The 18,375-nt window shown below is 33.3% G+C and overlaps 6 protein-coding genes across 6 annotated transcripts; 3 read left to right on the top strand and 3 right to left on the bottom strand.

Annotated features, from left to right (window-relative positions):
- Nucleotides 1–584: 584 nt before the first annotated feature.
- Nucleotides 585–5,072, top strand: NDAI0G03020 (uncharacterized protein; the record flags this gene model as incomplete). The annotated part of the gene is made up of 1 exon (XM_003671274.2): nucleotides 585–5,072. One exon carries the CDS (start codon nucleotides 585–587, stop codon nucleotides 5,070–5,072), a length of 4,488 nt encoding a protein of 1,495 aa, XP_003671322.2.
- Nucleotides 5,073–5,511: 439 nt separating this feature from the next.
- THI20 (trifunctional hydroxymethylpyrimidine kinase/phosphomethylpyrimidine kinase/thiaminase) lies at nucleotides 5,512–7,182 on the top strand (the record flags this gene model as incomplete). The annotated part of the gene is made up of 1 exon (XM_003671273.2): nucleotides 5,512–7,182. The coding sequence occupies one exon, from the start codon at nucleotides 5,512–5,514 to the stop codon at nucleotides 7,180–7,182; it is 1,671 nt and encodes a 556-aa protein (XP_003671321.2).
- Nucleotides 7,183–7,678: 496 nt separating this feature from the next.
- On the top strand, nucleotides 7,679–9,223 carry NDAI0G03000 (uncharacterized protein; the record flags this gene model as incomplete). The annotated part of the gene is made up of 1 exon (XM_003671272.2): nucleotides 7,679–9,223. One exon carries the CDS (start codon nucleotides 7,679–7,681, stop codon nucleotides 9,221–9,223), a length of 1,545 nt encoding a protein of 514 aa, XP_003671320.2.
- A 448-nt stretch (nucleotides 9,224–9,671) lies between these two features.
- NDAI0G02990 (uncharacterized protein) lies at nucleotides 9,672–10,631 on the bottom strand (the record flags this gene model as incomplete). Its single annotated transcript, XM_003671271.2, has 1 exon — nucleotides 9,672–10,631. The coding sequence occupies one exon, from the start codon at nucleotides 10,629–10,631 to the stop codon at nucleotides 9,672–9,674; it is 960 nt and encodes a 319-aa protein (XP_003671319.2).
- A 1,496-nt stretch (nucleotides 10,632–12,127) lies between these two features.
- Nucleotides 12,128–13,390, bottom strand: ARG1 (argininosuccinate synthase; the record flags this gene model as incomplete). Its single annotated transcript, XM_003671270.2, has 1 exon — nucleotides 12,128–13,390. The coding sequence occupies one exon, from the start codon at nucleotides 13,388–13,390 to the stop codon at nucleotides 12,128–12,130; it is 1,263 nt and encodes a 420-aa protein (XP_003671318.2).
- A 1,292-nt stretch (nucleotides 13,391–14,682) lies between these two features.
- On the bottom strand, nucleotides 14,683–16,167 carry GPD2 (glycerol-3-phosphate dehydrogenase (NAD(+)) GPD2; the record flags this gene model as incomplete). Its single annotated transcript, XM_003671269.2, has 1 exon — nucleotides 14,683–16,167. The coding sequence occupies one exon, from the start codon at nucleotides 16,165–16,167 to the stop codon at nucleotides 14,683–14,685; it is 1,485 nt and encodes a 494-aa protein (XP_003671317.2).
- Between the last annotated feature and the right edge of the window lie 2,208 nt (nucleotides 16,168–18,375).

Here is an 18,375-nt window from a genome sequence, read left to right as displayed (position 1 = left end):
ATATATATATATATATATATATATAGGTAGATAGTTCGAGATTATCAAATTTCCCATATTAAGACAAAAGCGGCTAAGTAAGTACCACTAACACTAACACTACTCTCTATGTATACATACATATGTATGTATGTATAATTGGGAAAGAGTTACAAAGAATAAACCCAAATAACAATCCATACAAGAAGTGTTTTCTTGTTCTTGTTCTTGTTCTTGTTCTTGTTCTTGTTCTTGTTCTTATAGTCGTTATATAATAATAACTTACTAGGTAAGAGGAGATATAATTGATGGAACAACTTACATTCAAAATGTACCACCACAATAGGAAGAAAGACTGTTTCAGATGTCACACAAAATTGTCATAGATAGATAGATAGATAGATACTATCATATTAAACGTCTTGTTGTGAATGAATAACAAACAGATCTGCCTCTATCTCCTTCGTATCGCTTCCATCAAACACCGAATAAGGCAAGCAAAGCAAAGCAAAGCAAAGATGTAAGTAATCAAGGAAGGCTGGACACAGACAATCTATCAATCATTTAAATTTAATCATTTAATCATTCTCTCAACGAATCCAGTCATGATGGTAACAGGGAACACAGAAACATTCCGGCGAGGGAACACCAATGGGCAACAAAGGGGAAACCATCCGCGGCGCAGACTACGAGTCAAAAGCAGTGCAATCTACAAGGTGATCGATCTCCAGACATCGTATACATACATACATACATACATACATAGGAGGGCTTATTCATATATATATATATATATATATAGTGTGATCAGCCTGTCACAACAACAACAATACGTTACAAACATCATACTACTACTATATCCCGATACAGTAGACTATCAATATACTATCAATATACTATCAAGTGTCTCTGCTGTGTGTCCAAATAGCCTACCGAACAACAACAGAAATACACAAACGAGTAACGACGACGGCATCGGCAACGGTGCTTCTGCTTTAGTTGATCCACCGGTACAAAATGACAACGTCTCAACTATCTCTTCATCAACATCATCTTCATCTTCATCTTCATCATCCACTACTACTTCACACTCAGCAGCTGCAGCTGCAGCAGTGAATCAGGATGTAACATTGAAATCACATTCCATAACAAGAAGTAAACCGTTACTAAAATTAAAACTATTAAACATTCTACGTCAAGGCGATCTCCAACTATTAACAACCCTATTAACATCCTCTCAATTCACTCCATTAAATGATCCAAACGTTCATGAAGTTACTAAACTAATATTAAACTACGCAGTCCAATTGGCTCCCACTCAACTAGTAAAAGATATAATCAATAACTTCATCAATCCTCAACCTTCAGAGAATCCACTAATAATTCTAGACATAAATCAAAGAGACAAAAATGGTAACACACCATTACATTTAGCAGCATATCAATCACGTAATGAAATTGTAACCATCTTAATGGATCACCCCAAGATTAACGATTGTCTATTAAACAACATGCATTTACAACCCATCGAAATGTGTAAAAATTTAAATACCGCTCAATTAATTCAATTCAAAAGATCCAATTACGTAGCTGAAATCGCTCAAGAATTTAGACTAGCTTTCAATAATAGAGATTTCAACCATTTAGAAACTATCTTAAATAACGATAGGAACGCTCAATTATTAGATATTAATGGCATGGACCCGGAAACAGGTGATACTGTATTACATGAATTCGTAAAGAAAAGAGACGTAATTATGTGTAGATGGCTCTTAGAACATGGTGCTGATCCATTTAAAAGAGACGTCAAGGGGAAATTACCAATAAATTTAATACCAAAAATTAATGAAAATGAACAAGCTTCAAATACTAAAATGGCTATTGATATTGAATTGAAGAAATTATTAGAAAAGGCAATTAGAGAACAAAGCGTCATTGATATCACAAATGGTATCGCTCCTTCTCCTCTTAATACTGCCACAACAACTTCTCGTGACGATAACCTGGGTACAACTACAACAACAACAACAACAACAACAACAAACAAAAATGATGCAAATAATAACATTAACGCAAGATTGCATGAACCACCAACTTTTAAAGGTTATTTGAAAAAATGGACAAATTTCGCTCAAGGTTATAAATTACGTTGGTTCATCTTAAGTGAAGATGGTAGGTTATCCTATTATATTGATCAATCAGATACTAAGAATGCATGTCGTGGTTCCTTAAATTTATCATCATGTAATTTACACCTGGATTCATCAGAGAAATTGAAATTTGAAATCATCGGTGGTACAAATGGTTCAATTAGATGGCATTTGAAAGGAAATCATCCAATTGAAACAAGTAGATGGGTTTGGACTATTCAAGGAGCAATTAGATTCGCTAAAGATAGAGAAATTATCATGAATAAGAAATTAAATAATAATCCAAATATGATTACTAATTCCACCATTCATTCATTACAACAAAATTCTCAAATTATTAGACAATCATCTGCCACAGTTGCTAATCATAATAACACTACGGGGGATCCGATGAAAACTCGTAAAAGAAAATCTACAATGACATCATCATCTACTACAACTACTACTAATTCTGCAACTAAACCATCTTTATTAAATGAAAATACTAACGATAATGAACCAACTGTCGAAAACAGTACCAACTTACAAGAAAACTTAAATGACAACGAATCACATCACAATGAACAAGAAGAGGAGGATGAGCAGGAGGAGGATGAAGAAGACGACGATGACGAAGACGAAGACGACGACGATGACGATGACGACGATGACTTCCATGCAAACCATACCAATAATAATGACGAAGAAGATGTAACAATAAATTATGGTCCATATTCTACAAAAGTACATATGTTACAAAGATCTATAACTATAGAATTAAATTCATTGACTGATCTTTTAAATGACGATGAGAATCCTACAACCACCACCACCACCACCACCACAACGACGATCACTGATCATGATAATGATATGTGGGATACGATGAATCATTCAATAGATACAATTACTAAATGTTTCAATAAATTGAATGATATTACCTCAAAAAGAGATAAAAAATTATTAAATATGTTAGATAAACAAAAAGATGTTAATAACGTTTGGATTCAATCAATGAAAGATTTAGAAATGGAATTAATTGATAAAGATAAAAGATTAGTATCATTAGATAAAGAAAGAAAACATTTAAAAAAAATGTTACAAAAAAAATTATTAGAAATTGATACTACAACGAATGATTTAACAACTACTACAGGCACTACAACAAGATCAAGTTCAAATTTTAATCAACAATTATCGGAAACACAAACAACAGATAATAAATATACTAAAATGATGAATTCAACAGAATCAAATGCACAAGGAAATATGGAATCACCGACTGATACATTGGAGGAAATTGCAAAATTTATTAACGCAACAAAGGATTCTGATGAAGATTCAGATATTGATGAATTCTTTGATGCAGAAGATGTTGTAGAATCTGATTCAGAACAGGAACAAGAACAAGTACAAGAACAAGACTCAACTAATACCACACCACAGCCAAAAATAGAACAATCTATTGAAGAACAAGAAACCATCGTTGCTGAAAAAACAAATGAGCCAATCAAAATATTTAATACTACTGTCACCACCACCACCACTACTACTACTACCGCTCTTACTCCGACAATAGAAACCGTCCAGTCATATGTCGGACCTAATATTAAAATTGTCACTGAAATTCAAGAATTGAATAAAAAGAAACTAATTGAAGAAGGCACATTTTTAGGTTACGAGGATGGTTTAAGGAAAAAATTATCTCTGGATAAAGATGAAAGACCAAAAGTTAGTCTTTGGTCCGTTTTAAAATCAATGGTTGGTAAAGATATGACTAAGATGACATTACCTGTAACATTTAATGAACCCACATCATTATTACAAAGAGTTAGTGAAGATTTAGAATATAGTCAATTATTAGATCAAGCTGCCTCATTTAATGATTCAACATTAAGATTACTTTACGTAGCAGCATTTAGTGCATCAATTTATTCATCAACAACAAATAGAATCGCTAAACCATTTAATCCATTATTAGGTGAAACATTCGAATATACAAATCCAAACGCGTCTTATAGATTCTTCACTGAACAAGTTTCTCATCATCCACCAATCTCTGCAACTTGGACTGAATCACCTAAATGGGATTTTTATGGTGAAAGTCGTGTGGAAATGAAATTTAATGGTAGATCATTTGGTGTTAAACATTTAGGTTTATGGTACATAAAAATGAGACCTGATAATAACATGAATGAAGAAGAAGAAGAAGAAGAAATTTATACGTTTAAGAAACCTGATAATTCTGTCATTGGTATTCTTGTTGGTAATCCACAATTAGATAATCATGGTGAGGTTAAAATTAAAAATCATAAGACGGGCGATTATTGTATATTGAATTTTAAAGCTCGTGGTTGGACTTCAGCGGGTGCATATGAAGTTAAAGGTGATATTTATAATAAAAATAATGAAAAAATTTGGGTTCTTGGTGGTCATTGGAATGATGCAATTTATGCGAAAAAGATCACCAATAAAAATACAAGCGATTTGAAATTGGATAATAATAATAATATTAATAATCTACATCCTAACACGAATTTATCGACAAACAATAATTCATCATCACGCGATAATGGACCAAGATATGATGGAACTAAATTTATGATTTGGAAAACAAATGAAAGAATAGAATCTCCATTTAATTTAACTCCATTTGCTATTACATTAAATGCTCCACAACCTCATTTAATTCCATATTTAGCTCCAACAGATTCTAGATTAAGACCTGATCAAAGAGCTATGGAAGATGGGAAATATGATATTGCAGCAGAGGAGAGAAATAGATTGGAAGAAAAGCAAAGAGCTGTACGTAAAGAAAGAGAAAAGACTGGTAAGAAATATCAACCACAATGGTTTGTTAAAGATGTTCATCCAGTGACTAATGAACCATATTGGAGATATAATGGAGAATATTGGAAATTAAGGAAACAACATAATTTTGAATCATGTCCTGATATATTTTAAAAAAATATTACATATTCGGAGAAATAAATAGTATTTATTTTTTTTTTTTTCATATAGAATATATCACTTTAATTGCATAATTAAAACATAATACTACAATACATTGTACAGGTAAATAGCGAACACACACACACACACACACACACAACGTCATGGCAGTATTATTTTGCACATAACATGGGTATTTCCCAAAACCCCAATAAATGCAAAAACTGCAAACAACCATATATGTATTATCAATTTTTACATCCACCTACATTTATTCGTCATCACCATAATTGATAGAGGAAACCATTAGAGTAACTGTATAAAAGTTATATAAGCGCCATTGAAAAATTTCAAAATATTGAATAATAAATAATATATATAGAGAGATCTTATAATAAGAATTAAAACAGTTAGAGTTAAAAAACAAATATTAAGATAATATCTTTTAAAAATGACTGCTTTCCAAACCATTCAAATCAATACCCCTCCACCTTACTTATCTTTATCAAAGGATGAACATTTACCAACAATTTTAACCATCGCAGGATCAGATTCTAGTGGTGGTGCCGGTATCGAAGCTGATTTAAAGACCATCTCAGCTCATAGATGTTACGGTATGACATGTATGACTGCTTTAACTATTCAAACTCCTGTAAAAGTATTTGGAATCCATTTGACTCCAAAAGATGTGCTTAAACAAATCATTGATGTTAATTTAAGAGATATGAGATGTAATGTTATCAAGACTGGGATGTTAACTTTAGATGCTATCGATGTATTAGCTGAGAAATTGAATAGTATGGACCCAAAGGAAAAACCATTATTAGTGGTTGATCCTGTGCTCGTTGCGACTTCGGGATCCACTCTTGCTGGTGATGAATTGGTTCAATTGATTAAAGAAAAAATTACTCCATTGGCAAATGTTTTGACTCCAAATATTCCAGAATGTTTCAAATTGATCGGTGAAAACGTTAAGATTGAATCATTAGATGATGTTCGTCAATTGGCAGAACGTGTTTCTGACGTGACTAAATGTTCCAATGTTTTGGTGAAAGGTGGTCATATTCCATGGGATAAAAATGGATCTGAAAAATATATTACTGATGTTTTATTAATGAGAGATGAACAAAAATTTGTTGTGTTTAAAGGTCATTTTGTTGATACTACCAATACTCATGGTACAGGATGTACATTAGCTTCTGCTATTGCATCTAACCTTGCCCGCGGGTATTCACTTTGTCAATCCGTTTATGGTGGTATTGAATATGTTCAAAATGCTGTCACAATTGGTTGCCAAGTTACCAAGAGTCATGTTAAAGAGAATGGTCCAATTAATCATGTTTATGCTGTTGAGATTCCAATGGAAAAAATGATTACAGATGATTGTTTTACTGCGCATGATATCGTACCAACTATATCTAATGATACTGAATTATTGTCCAAAAAGATTGGTAATGATTTCTTCACATACTTAATCAACCATCCATTTGTGAAACCGCATTGGCAGAGTTATATTAATCATGAATTTGTTAAGAAGATTGCAGATGGTTCATTAGATCGTCGCAAATTCCAATTTTTCGTTGAACAAGATTATTCATATTTAATTGATTATGCAAGAGTTCATTGCGTAGCTGGTAGTAAAGCACCCACTTTGGAAGATATGGAAAAGGAATTAGAAATTGTTGGTGGTGTCAAACAAGAAATGGATCATCATGAAAAAAGATTAAGAGAAGATTTCGGTGTGAAGGATGATGAGTATTTCGCTAATATTACCAGAGGACCAGCCTTGAAAGCCTATTCGAGATATTTTAATGATATTTCAAGGAGAGGGAACTGGCAAGAATTGGTTGCCGCTTTGACTCCCTGTTTGATGGGGTACGGGTATGCATTATATACATTTGAAAAACAAATCACTGTGACGAACGAATCAATGCCATTGTATCATGGATGGTTAGAAGTGTATTCTTCTGCATGGTATCGTGAAGCTATGGCTAAAGGTAAAGTATTATTGAATAATATTTCAATGACCTACCCACAAGAACAATTAGATACATTAGTGACAATCTTTGGTGAAGTTTGTGAACTAGAAACCAAGTTTTGGGATGCTGCATTAGAGTATTAAAAAATGATGAAATATATATGTATGTACTGGTAACTTATAGATTATAGCCAAAAAGTAAAGCGAATAGATGTATAGATAGAGGATATAGATAATATAGCACGTTAAAGAATATTTCTTGTTTTCTTAGTTTCGATCTTGGTTGGTTTCCCATTCACCTCTTCTTTTGTCAATGGATCAATCTTCCTTCGGGGGAAGAAATATTTTCAACTTTTAAAGGATTTATTCTTTTTTTTTCCAACAAAATGAAACAACAAGAACATTGCAACTGAAGAGAAAAATACTTAGATGCACATAATAGGCTGCTATTATCTTCAAATCTAGGAGCCAATTCGCTACTAGTTGCATTTATATCTACAAAAGTAGACATCAAGGGGCTAATTCGGTTATCATATCGCCGTCTTTTTTTACTTTCTTCTTTGTTGAATTACTGTTTACGACCATTTAGGGTCAACAACGTATAGCAAACCTCACGAATTAACTGTCTTCAAAAGACTAAATGAAAATGATATCAACTGACCTGACTATGCGAGTGTTTGCAGAATCAATTGAAGACGAATTGAACTATGTGCAGTCTGCAAGAAGCAACTATTACAATAATGGATTCCCATTTGGCTTCAATCCTCAACAATTTTTGAAGTTTGGTTCTCAGTCTTCTCCAGTTGCATCTTCGAGTAGTTCATTCCAACCATTAAAACAAATCAACTCAAATGAATACATAGTACCTTATCGTCGACATAATACTCATGATATTGGTCAAGATCCAAAATATCCTAGAATATGCACAAACAATAAGTCGTATTCGGCACCAAGAACATCATCATTATCATCATCATCAAATAAGCTACCTAATGGGTATTCCACGTATGGGAGGTGCAGATCTTCTTCCTCTTCTTCAACATCATCATCAATATCATCATATGGACAAACATCTAAAGCGAAAAACTATGGCTTATTCAATAAATATGCCGATCCTTCAGTAATGGCAACCTCAGCTTCTGAAAAGATGAAACCATCTACTACTTCTAACAACAATAGCATATTGGACGATTCTACTTATGATGATACTTATAATGTAGATCTTCTCGCTTCAAACTCACGATTTGAATTGACTTCGTTAGTTGAAGAAAGCTCGGCCATATCAACGAATCATAATCAATCGTGCACAAATTTGAATTTGAATTCTGCCCCACCATTTTTCGATATTACGATTGCAAATGAAGATAATGATGATTTGAATTTCGGTTATGATATGGAGTTTTTATATTCATCTCAGACTGATGAAGATATTTTATCTTTAGAAGAAAATGAAAAGTTATTAATGGATTTACCCTTACAAAACTCAAATATGGCGGCACTAAATAGCCATGATACTAAATTATTGTTTAAAGGAGAATTTCCGAATGATGATTATGATTTCGTTGAAGAGGATGATAATAAAGAAGTTAACAGAAAGGATTATGAATATGATGAATCCTTTAGTGATGATTATATAGATTATCAAAAATCAGCTTCATCAGCTTCATCTATCTTTGCATCCCCATTTGATGATAGCTCAATTGTTACAAAGCCAGCAATAAAGAAGAATAACAACTTGTCCTCAAAAAAGGTGGCCACCAATAAACTATCGAAATCAAAATCCTCAAACAAGGAAAACAAAGAACATTTATCAAAAACTACTGATAATAATAAAAGCTTAAGTAATAAGAAGAAATCTGAAGTCTCGATACCAAACTGTCAATATTCAAACGAAATCTATATGTGTTCAATCATTAATTCCAAGACAAAAGAATTATGTGGTGCAAAATTCTCGAGAACATATGATCTAACAAGGCATCAAAATACAATTCATGCTAAAGAAAGAACTGTATTTCGCTGTTTACAATGTATTAAATTATTTGGAGGCGTGGGTCAAGAAAAGACATTCTCGAGGTTGGATGCCTTATCAAGGCACTTGAAAACTAAACATATTGATTTAACTGATTTTCAAAGGAAAGAAGTTACAAAATATGCCAAAGAACATATCACTTATATTACTGCTTGAAGGCTTCCATTTATTGTCAGCTGTTTTTTGAGGAATATAATATTGCTTTGTTTTTTTAATAGTTCATGGTTGTCATCAAGTAAAACTGGAAACGAACAACCCTGACCATTAATAGATTTCGTATATTTTTTTCTATATACATTTTTTTTCACATACATTTCTGCATTTTAATACATTCCTAATTCTTAATTGTATCTACGTGTTTTTTTGTCCGTTAACAATATAACTGCTACGAGAAACTATTCAAACTTGTTAATTCTGATTCGATCTTTGAGTATTTTTTTTTGTTTTATTGTAGTAGTTATTTATTAATATGTGTAAAATTATCTATAATTATCATTGAAATGGGTATAAATCATTAATTTGTTAGTCATGTTTTTTATGTCGTGTGTTTTGATCATAGCATAGAGAGATAAAAGAGTTGAAACGAAGTCATACAATATGTTGATTATGGATTATTTTCGAATCCTTCTTTACGAACTTTCTCAGCATTAATCTTGGCAGATTCAGGATCCAAGTAGAAACGTCTAACGAATTTCAGTGAAGCTCTATCTAATTCAATGACTAATGGGATCCCATTTGGTATATCAATACCTTTGATTTCTTCATCAGATATACCTTCCAACATCTTCAAAGCAGATCTAACTGTACTACCATGACCTACAATCAAAGATGAGTCTAAATGATGATCTTTAGCAATTTTCAAGACAACATTATCCAAGAATGGGCCTAATCTTTTACCAACATCACAAAGGGATTCACCACATGGTAATGGTTCATTATTAGATTCTTCTAATCCATACTTCAAGTGTCTATTTGGTTCTTTAAATTCATAACCAGTAGATGAACCCTTGTCATCAATTTCTTGAACCATCTCTAAATTAAGATCAACCTTTGGAGGTCTACCATTAAAATCCCTACGAATATACATGTATTGTTCATCCCCATATTGTTGTAAAATTTGAGGCTTCCTTTGACCTTGCCAAGATCCATAATGACGTTCATTTAACCTCCAAGTTTGTAAAATTGAAACTTCATTAATATCACTTTTATCATTGGTAATTGTATTTGAAGGAAGTAATTTCAATGGAATTTGAGCCAATTCTCTGGAACTAGTCTTTTCACCACCACAAATAATATGTTTATCACCTTTTAAATTGAATTGTTCCAAGATGACATCCATTGTCTGTTGTGTCCTAATTAATCTAGAACTATAACCGATTTGTGGTAATGTAACATTATTAGTTTGACAATAATCCTGGATCAATTTAGCCGTATTACGTGCTTGATTTTCACCCTTTTCTGTCAATTTGGCATCAATCCATCCACAGAATATGTTTTCATGGTTCAAATTACTTTGACCATGTCTTAATAAAAATAGTTTGAAAGTTTCTGACGAGCTCGTCATTTGTTGTTTGAATGAAATATAATTCTATGTATGATAACGATACTGTGTGTTATAGAACTAGAACTAATGAATTGTAAATAAGAAGAATGTTGCAAAACAAAAATGGTTCTATTTTAAGGGATATTACAAAACACACAAATGACTTCTTTAATTAAGATTCAAGGAAAAACTGCCAAATTTTTCATTCTTTTGTTGTTTTTTTGGCAGATTTCCTTTTTTCAATAATTTTTCACGTCACAGTTTTTTCTTCTTCGCCGTTTAAAAAAGTCCGGTGACATTGTGATGAGTGGGATATTATATAACCAAGTTAAAGGTCATCATTGTTTTATTGACATTCAGACAGATACTTGAGTCGTGCCAGTGGTAGCTGTTTATTTTACTGGGGACGTGGTTTGGTCCTGACAGTATCACTCTAGTATTTCGATGTTATTAAATCATTAATATTAGCTAAAGAAACCTCCTGATTATTATTGTCCCTTCATATGCTTTGTGTGTCACATATCGAATTGACATATATTATGAGAGTTTTATCCTAGGGGGGCTGAGAAGAAAAAGGGTAACCAGGGACATGTTTTATAATATTAGTAGTAGTCCCTTTATAACAAAGCAAGAGTTCAGCTCGATTATGAAAAATACTTTAAGTTTGCAAGATTTTACTGTTTTAATTAACTTTTCAAGCCATGAAAATTTAATATCCTACAGTAATAAACATGAAAAATAAATAAATATTTTCATTCAACAGATGAATGTCTAACCTTTTTTTTGACATTGCATTCCCAAACCAGCTATTCTTTCCAATTGGTGACTTTTTCAAATATATACATCAGATACCTGACACTAAATTACTATCAAATGTGTATGAGTGAATATACGCTGCCTAAATCAAGTCCTTGAATATATAGGAAGACAAAATAATAAAAATGGAAGAACAGAATGGCACTGAAGCCCATACTGCTAATTGTCAGGCGGAGGAACAGAGAGACCATCGTACCTCTAGTGTTACATTAGAATTAAATCTGTATTCGTATGTTCCAAATTATCATTATTTTTAATTCATATAAGTACTAACTACATGTGGAGCTAGAAATTCTTCAGTCTGTATCCCTAGTTCAATTAGTCCAACCGATGACATCAATCGATTATTGTGTACGTTTCTGGAATTTAATACCTTTTTGTTTCTATTTTTTTTTTATTTGCTTTTATTTGATCTCTAGCTCTAACTTCCTAATAAATGACATCCACGTAGAAATATCTTAGTGATAATGATCTATCTCCATTACATACGTTCGTCGCATTAACCTTATATTAGAATGTTAGAATTTTTACGGTAATTAATATTAGATTAATCAATTAATCAATTATAATATATATATTTATATTTACAAATACATGATTGCACTTTTATGTTAATTCATTTAGTTGAGATGCGGAATTTAGAATAGGGAATCATTATTAAACATGGTAGGAATGGGAACAAAGAGAGGGAAAAAAAATTTCTATAAGGTCAACTTAGTACCCTTTGCTCTCTTAGCATCACCGTATTTCTTAATTCTAATAGCTTGAATAGCGATGAAACCAGTAGTATCAGTTGGTAAGAAACCAGTCAACTCATCCATAGAAGATTCTGTCGGATCGTATAAGTTTTCAGTGGCGGAAGATCTACCAAGAATGATGACATTACCCTTATATAGTCTAACCCTAACGGTACCGTTAACAGTTTCTTGAGATGGTTGAATCATAGATCTAACATATTCACATTCTGGAGAAAAATAGGAACCATTGTATAGTAATTTAGAGTAAGTTGGTGTAACAAATTGATCTCTTAATTGACGAACTTCTTTGTCTAAAGTTAAACCTTCCAAGTCAACATGAGCTCTTCTTAAAACAGTCAATGGAGCTTGTTCGTAACAACCTCTTGATTTCAAGTTAATGTAACGATCTTCAACAATATCGATTCTACCGACACCGTTAGCTCTTGCCAAATTGGAGACAGTTTCAAAGATATCTTGTGGAGCAGTGACGGAAACATCCTTCTTAGTAGCATGATCATTGTAAGAAACTTTAACTGGTAACCCACGTTCGAAGTTGATAGAGAGATCTTGTGGTTCGTTTGGAGCATCCATTGGATCAACGGTCAATTTCCACATATCCTTTGGTGGAGTAGTATCAGGATCTTCCAAAATACCAGCTTCATAAGAGATATGAGCTTGATTTTCATCAGTGGACCATGGTTTAGATTTAGTTTGAGCAACTGGGATACCCTTTTCGGCAGCGAAATCCAAAAGATCCTTTCTACCAGCAAATCTTTCAAAGAATTCAGGTAATCTCCATGGAGCAATGACTTTAACATCAGGTTTCAAAGCATAGAAACCTAATTCGAATCTAATTTGATCATTACCCTTACCTGTACAACCGTGAGCAACAGCGAAACAACCTTCTTGTTCAGCGACATCTATTTGAGCCTTAGCAATGACAGGTCTAGCTAAAGAAGTACCTAACAAGTAAACATCTTCATAGACTGCGTTACATTGAACAGCTGGGAAAAGAATATCAGTGACGAAATCGTTACGACAATCGACACAAACGAATTTGGTAGCACCAATTTTTAAAGCCTTTTCCTTAGCAGCATCGAAGTCTTCCTCTTGACCAACGTTGGCCATAAAGGCAACAACTTCGTAACCTTCATCTAATAACCAAGCCAAGATGATGGAGGTATCTAAACCACCAGAGTAAGCCAAACAAACTTTTCCTTTAGACATTTTATTTTTGAAATTTAGTGTTGTTATTATATTTTAATGGTAGTGTTGGTAATAATTAAAGACGTGTTTAATTTGAGACACAGTTCTAGGGACAAATATTGAATATTGTTCTTGTTACTTTTTTCCAATGTAAAGAGGAAGAGAGTGAGAGAGAAATTGAACTAAGAGGAAGAGGTGGTCTTTAAAGGAAAGAAATAACGAGAGCCTTTTTATATGGTTAAAAATTATTTGTGGAATTGAAATTTGTGTAGTTAAGTGACAAAGATAGCGAAGCGAAAAGCATGAAATTTTTGCAGTCATTGAAGATGGACGATTTTGATTCCTTAAGAGAAACAGTGTGCGAGATAGCGGTGTCCTGCGGCGGTTTGTTGGGTTATTGCTCATTTTTCAAAAGATAGCGCTCGATGAATGAGTCAGTCAAACAAAGAAAATATATCCATGAAAAAAAGTGCGTACGGTGTGCGAGAAATGAATGATCATAGAGTTGATAAAAAATATGGAATCCGAGGAGAAATTATGGGAATGTTTTTTTTTTGTGTAGGATCAAAACCTTGAGGCCCTAAATATACTCCTAAAATATTTTAGGGCTGCCCAATAGTTGAATTGGAATGCTGTATGATGTAAAATTTCTGTAGTTAAATCTTGATCATTTTGGCCCTTAACCCTTATATTACAGATCCTCTCCGGCGCGTTTTAACGTGCGATCTCAATTCTAAAATGAAAGAAACAGATAAAAAGTGCCGTATGCTCAAAAATCTTTACGCAGGGCATTCTAAAACTTTTTTACACGTGATTTGGATGACAGCTATAATGACACAAATTCATGTGTAGGAGAACAAAAAAATAAAAAAAATAACGATATTCGAGGATTTCAGTATGCTTGTATAAATTACAGTTGATTATTGTACAGATGATAAAATATATATCTATGTAATATTTAAATATGGTATGGTAATAATAGTAAACAAATATTAAATTTCTAGGGCAGCTGGAGCATATACACTTTACGAACCTTTTCAGAGGAACTTACTACCTGTGGTCCCAGTTGAATTATGAGTATTCTTATGATAATTTTCTTCGTTATTATTGTTTTCGTATGAGTATGACTGTTATTACTATTATATTTTATATTCACTATTTGTTGAAGTTGTTATATTTTTTTAATGAGAATTAAAATGTTGATTGTTAATCGTTGGTCGTTATTCACAACTGGTATAGAATAAGGGTTGTCGTGAGCTTTGCTGTAGAATTAAAGGAAGAAAAATGGAAATTGGCAATATTAACTTATATTTTTAAAATCCGAAATCATCTAATTCCTCAATCATATCCGGAAGGTTTTCCATTGGAACATTGTTATAAACAATTTGATAGACTGCTTCAAATAATGGAAATTCTTGTGTCAACTCACATTTATCTAACCATTCGTGGACTTCTTTACATGTAATGACACCTTGAGCAGATTGGCCATTTAATAGATCCTTTTCAGATTCTATAGCACCTTTACCTGTTTCTGCCATATATTTAGCAACTCTAACATTTCTACCCCCCGAACATGTAGTAATTAAATCGGCCACACCAGCACTTTCTTGATAATACGTTTCAACTCTTGATTCGGGGAAAAACATTTGACCGAATTTAATAATTTCACCTAGACCGACTCTTTGAATGGCTGCACCTGCATTGTTACCCCACCCAAGACCTTCAACAAATCCGCAACCTAAGGCAACGACATTTTTCAATGCACCCGCAATGGAGATCCCTGCAACATCATCGATGACGTTAACATGGAAATAAGGTCTATGGAATAATACTTTCAAAATCTTATGATCGACATCTTTCCCTTCACCTCTAAAATCTTTAGGCAGTTGATACGCAACAGTAGTTTCTGACCAATGTTCTTTAGCGACTTCAGGAGCCAAATTAGCCCCAGAAAGTGCACCACAAGCAATTCCTAATTCATCAGTAATATAAGAAGATAACAATTGAACCCCTTTGACACCAACTTCGAACCCTTTCAAACAAGAAATTGCTCTTGCACCCTTCTTAACATGACCCTCTAATTGTTTCACAATTCTTGACAAAAATTGATGAGGAATATTGAAAACAAGAATGTCTGCCTCTTTAACGGCATCCAACAAATCTGGATTAGCTCTTAAATTTTCAGGCAATTCAATTCCTGGTAAATATTTAACATTTTCATGCTTGGTGTTAATTATTTCAGTCAAATTTTGACCATCAATTTTTTCTTCAAAAACCCACATTTGAACCTCCTTTTCAAAGACATGAGAATGGATCGCAGTGTTTTCAGAAACCACTTTGGCAATGGTAGTACCCCAGTTACCAGACCCGATGACTGTTACTCTGAATGGATCACATAGTAAGGGGTGTAAATTTACTTGAGATTCTACTTTCTTCATTGGTGATCTCATGGTCTTTAATCTAGTTGGAGATGTCATTTTTCTAGTTATGTTATTATTATTATTTTTATTAATATTACTGATCGTTTGACGTATTATAGATGACGGATGTAGACTTCTTCTTAGTATGTTATTGCTATTTTCCTTGTAGAGTGGTAATTTTTCCAAAAATGAAAAATGAGAAGAAGAAAATGATGATGAATATGCTAATGCTACTACCAATGGTGATGCTTTCTTGCCACTGTTAGACAGAAGATTAAAGGTTTTGTAGCTTAGGGACATCTGAAGAACAACAACAAGGTAAGAAGAAGAAAGCAATAATATATTTAAGAGAACTGGGAATAAAAAATGTAAGCCCATTGAAAGTTTCAAAGAGGGAGGGAAGGTTACGTATAAGTTACTACCCAAAGTGAAGGGAGAAAGAAGAGGGACCAAAATTACAATTTGGACATGTTGTTCGAACGAACCGCGAGAGTCATAAAATGATTCCTCTTTTGATTTGGGGTCGTGACATTTTTTTATTGGTAAAACCCTAGCTTCCCTTCAGCCCTAAAAATGTCTCGTTAAGAAAACATTGTAGCGGTAGACGTGACTATTGTTCCAGCTTGATTAAGTCATCCCATTAGTAACCGATCTCCCGTTGATAAGTTGAGATAACCCCACACGTGGGTGCCCCGTATCCTAAGCTGTAGTTGGAGACAATGTTATTAAATCATTCCTCCCCTAGATATCTCCTTGACCCCTCATGGTTTTGACCCTTTCGGTCATTATTTCTTCATTACGTCAAGTTTTTTTGGCCAACCTCCCTCCCTTGGCCCCCCGAAAATTTAAAGAACAACAATTTCCGCCAACCTCTCGTGATGATTCAAGATCCGATTTTTTGCCATCCATACCCTGTGTGCACATTTTCTCTTTCCTCTGCAATTGAAAAACAAGTGGCTACCGTGCCGCCCCGAGGATACCATCAGGCCATCTCCCAGTTTCGTAGATTCTTTCGTTGTCCATTCGACATTCCTTTACAGGAAGGCAGTGGTGCACGGGTCCTACGAATTCCGGTTTTTTCTCTCTGGTCAGAAAACTCAGATCAATATTTTTCCTTTCCACATTTGTTAAAGGAATGTATGGGTTTAGCATTTTGTTTGTACGTATTATTATCTTTTGCTTACGTACCGTTCAGCAGAGAAATAATATGGGTTAGAAATTAGTCCCCAAGTCCAACATTTGTCCCACTCGGATACATAGAGAATTCAAAATTACTGTACACTTACATATGGTATTTTTTGCCCTCACTTGTACATAATCGTTCAAGATGATCAGAATTTTTAAATTTTCTAGAACGGTTATTTAGGAAGGGTTTTGTCAACGTACTTAAAAGGTGAATAAATAAATTGGAAATAAAATGAAATAGTACTATTCTTATATTTATAGAAAAATTTCGAAAATAGAGTATATAATACAATATAATAACATCTTCTGTACATTAAATTGCAAGGCAACATTAGCTATTCAAATTACTATCTTAATGAAATTTGTATTTAGTTTATGCTTTCGAATTTTGAATATTTTTATTTGTTTACAACAACAACAGTAGAATATAAAATAAGATAAAATAACTGTGGTTAATTGTAAAGTGCGAACCAATCGTCAAATGGAACTACTATTAAATATGTGTTCACCTTAAAAACTGCTAAAATTTCAAGTAAATATGGGCTATTATCCATTAAAATAATATATGTACAAAGATAAGATAAGATTGATACATATAGTACTAGTAATCTGTCATAGCACACTGGAAAATGGATTGGATTAGGAATGATTCTGGGTTAGCATTAGTTAACATTACATTAAAACTTTTCGGCAGGGATTAAAAAAAGGTAGGACTGGCGCGAAATCCTTTAGGAATGATGAAAATTCAGTCCGTGCCAGACGTGTGTAGATCTGAAGATTTACCGATGGAACGGGAGATCTGTAGGCATGCTTGCAGAAATGTGTAGAGGTGTCCAATTTTTACGGAAATCCTGCACAATAGAAAAGATTTCAAGAATTAGAACCTTATTTAGTACGCCATAATAAGTCCTGTGCTGTTTCGGACCCTGCTAACCAGGCCGTCCGCATTTATGCAACCAGGGTTTACTTTTTCTTCATGTTTCAAAACTTCATTTTAAATAATGTGAGGAAAAAAACGGTCAACAACCCTACTTTCTTACGTTTCCCCTCCTTAAGGCGGAAGCCGAGGCCATGGCATAATTTCCCAAACACCACACTAGGACAAATATGGTTATCAAGGAGTAGTTTAGTGTTCGAGTTTTATTTACTACCTTTATAATCATTACTTTTCGGGTCTGAATGTTCTTTTCTAACCGTATGTAATATCCCAAACCCAAAACTTTAACCTAAAAACGACGCCATTAATTCATGTACCTACCTACTTCATCTTTTAAGAGATCAGAACAGTTTGATGTTTGGGATGAGCTCATAATCATATAGATAACACAGTTTTCGTTATGTTGTTGGGAAAAAATAATTACCCAGGAGGTTCTGATTTTATTGGAAGGACCACTAAGGATG

This window comes from Naumovozyma dairenensis, chromosome 7, assembly GCF_000227115.2.
Source record: "Naumovozyma dairenensis CBS 421 chromosome 7, complete genome".
In the NCBI taxonomy this organism is placed as follows: domain Eukaryota; kingdom Fungi; phylum Ascomycota; class Saccharomycetes; order Saccharomycetales; family Saccharomycetaceae; genus Naumovozyma; species Naumovozyma dairenensis.
This window is presented reverse-complemented; position numbering and strand designations above follow the sequence as displayed.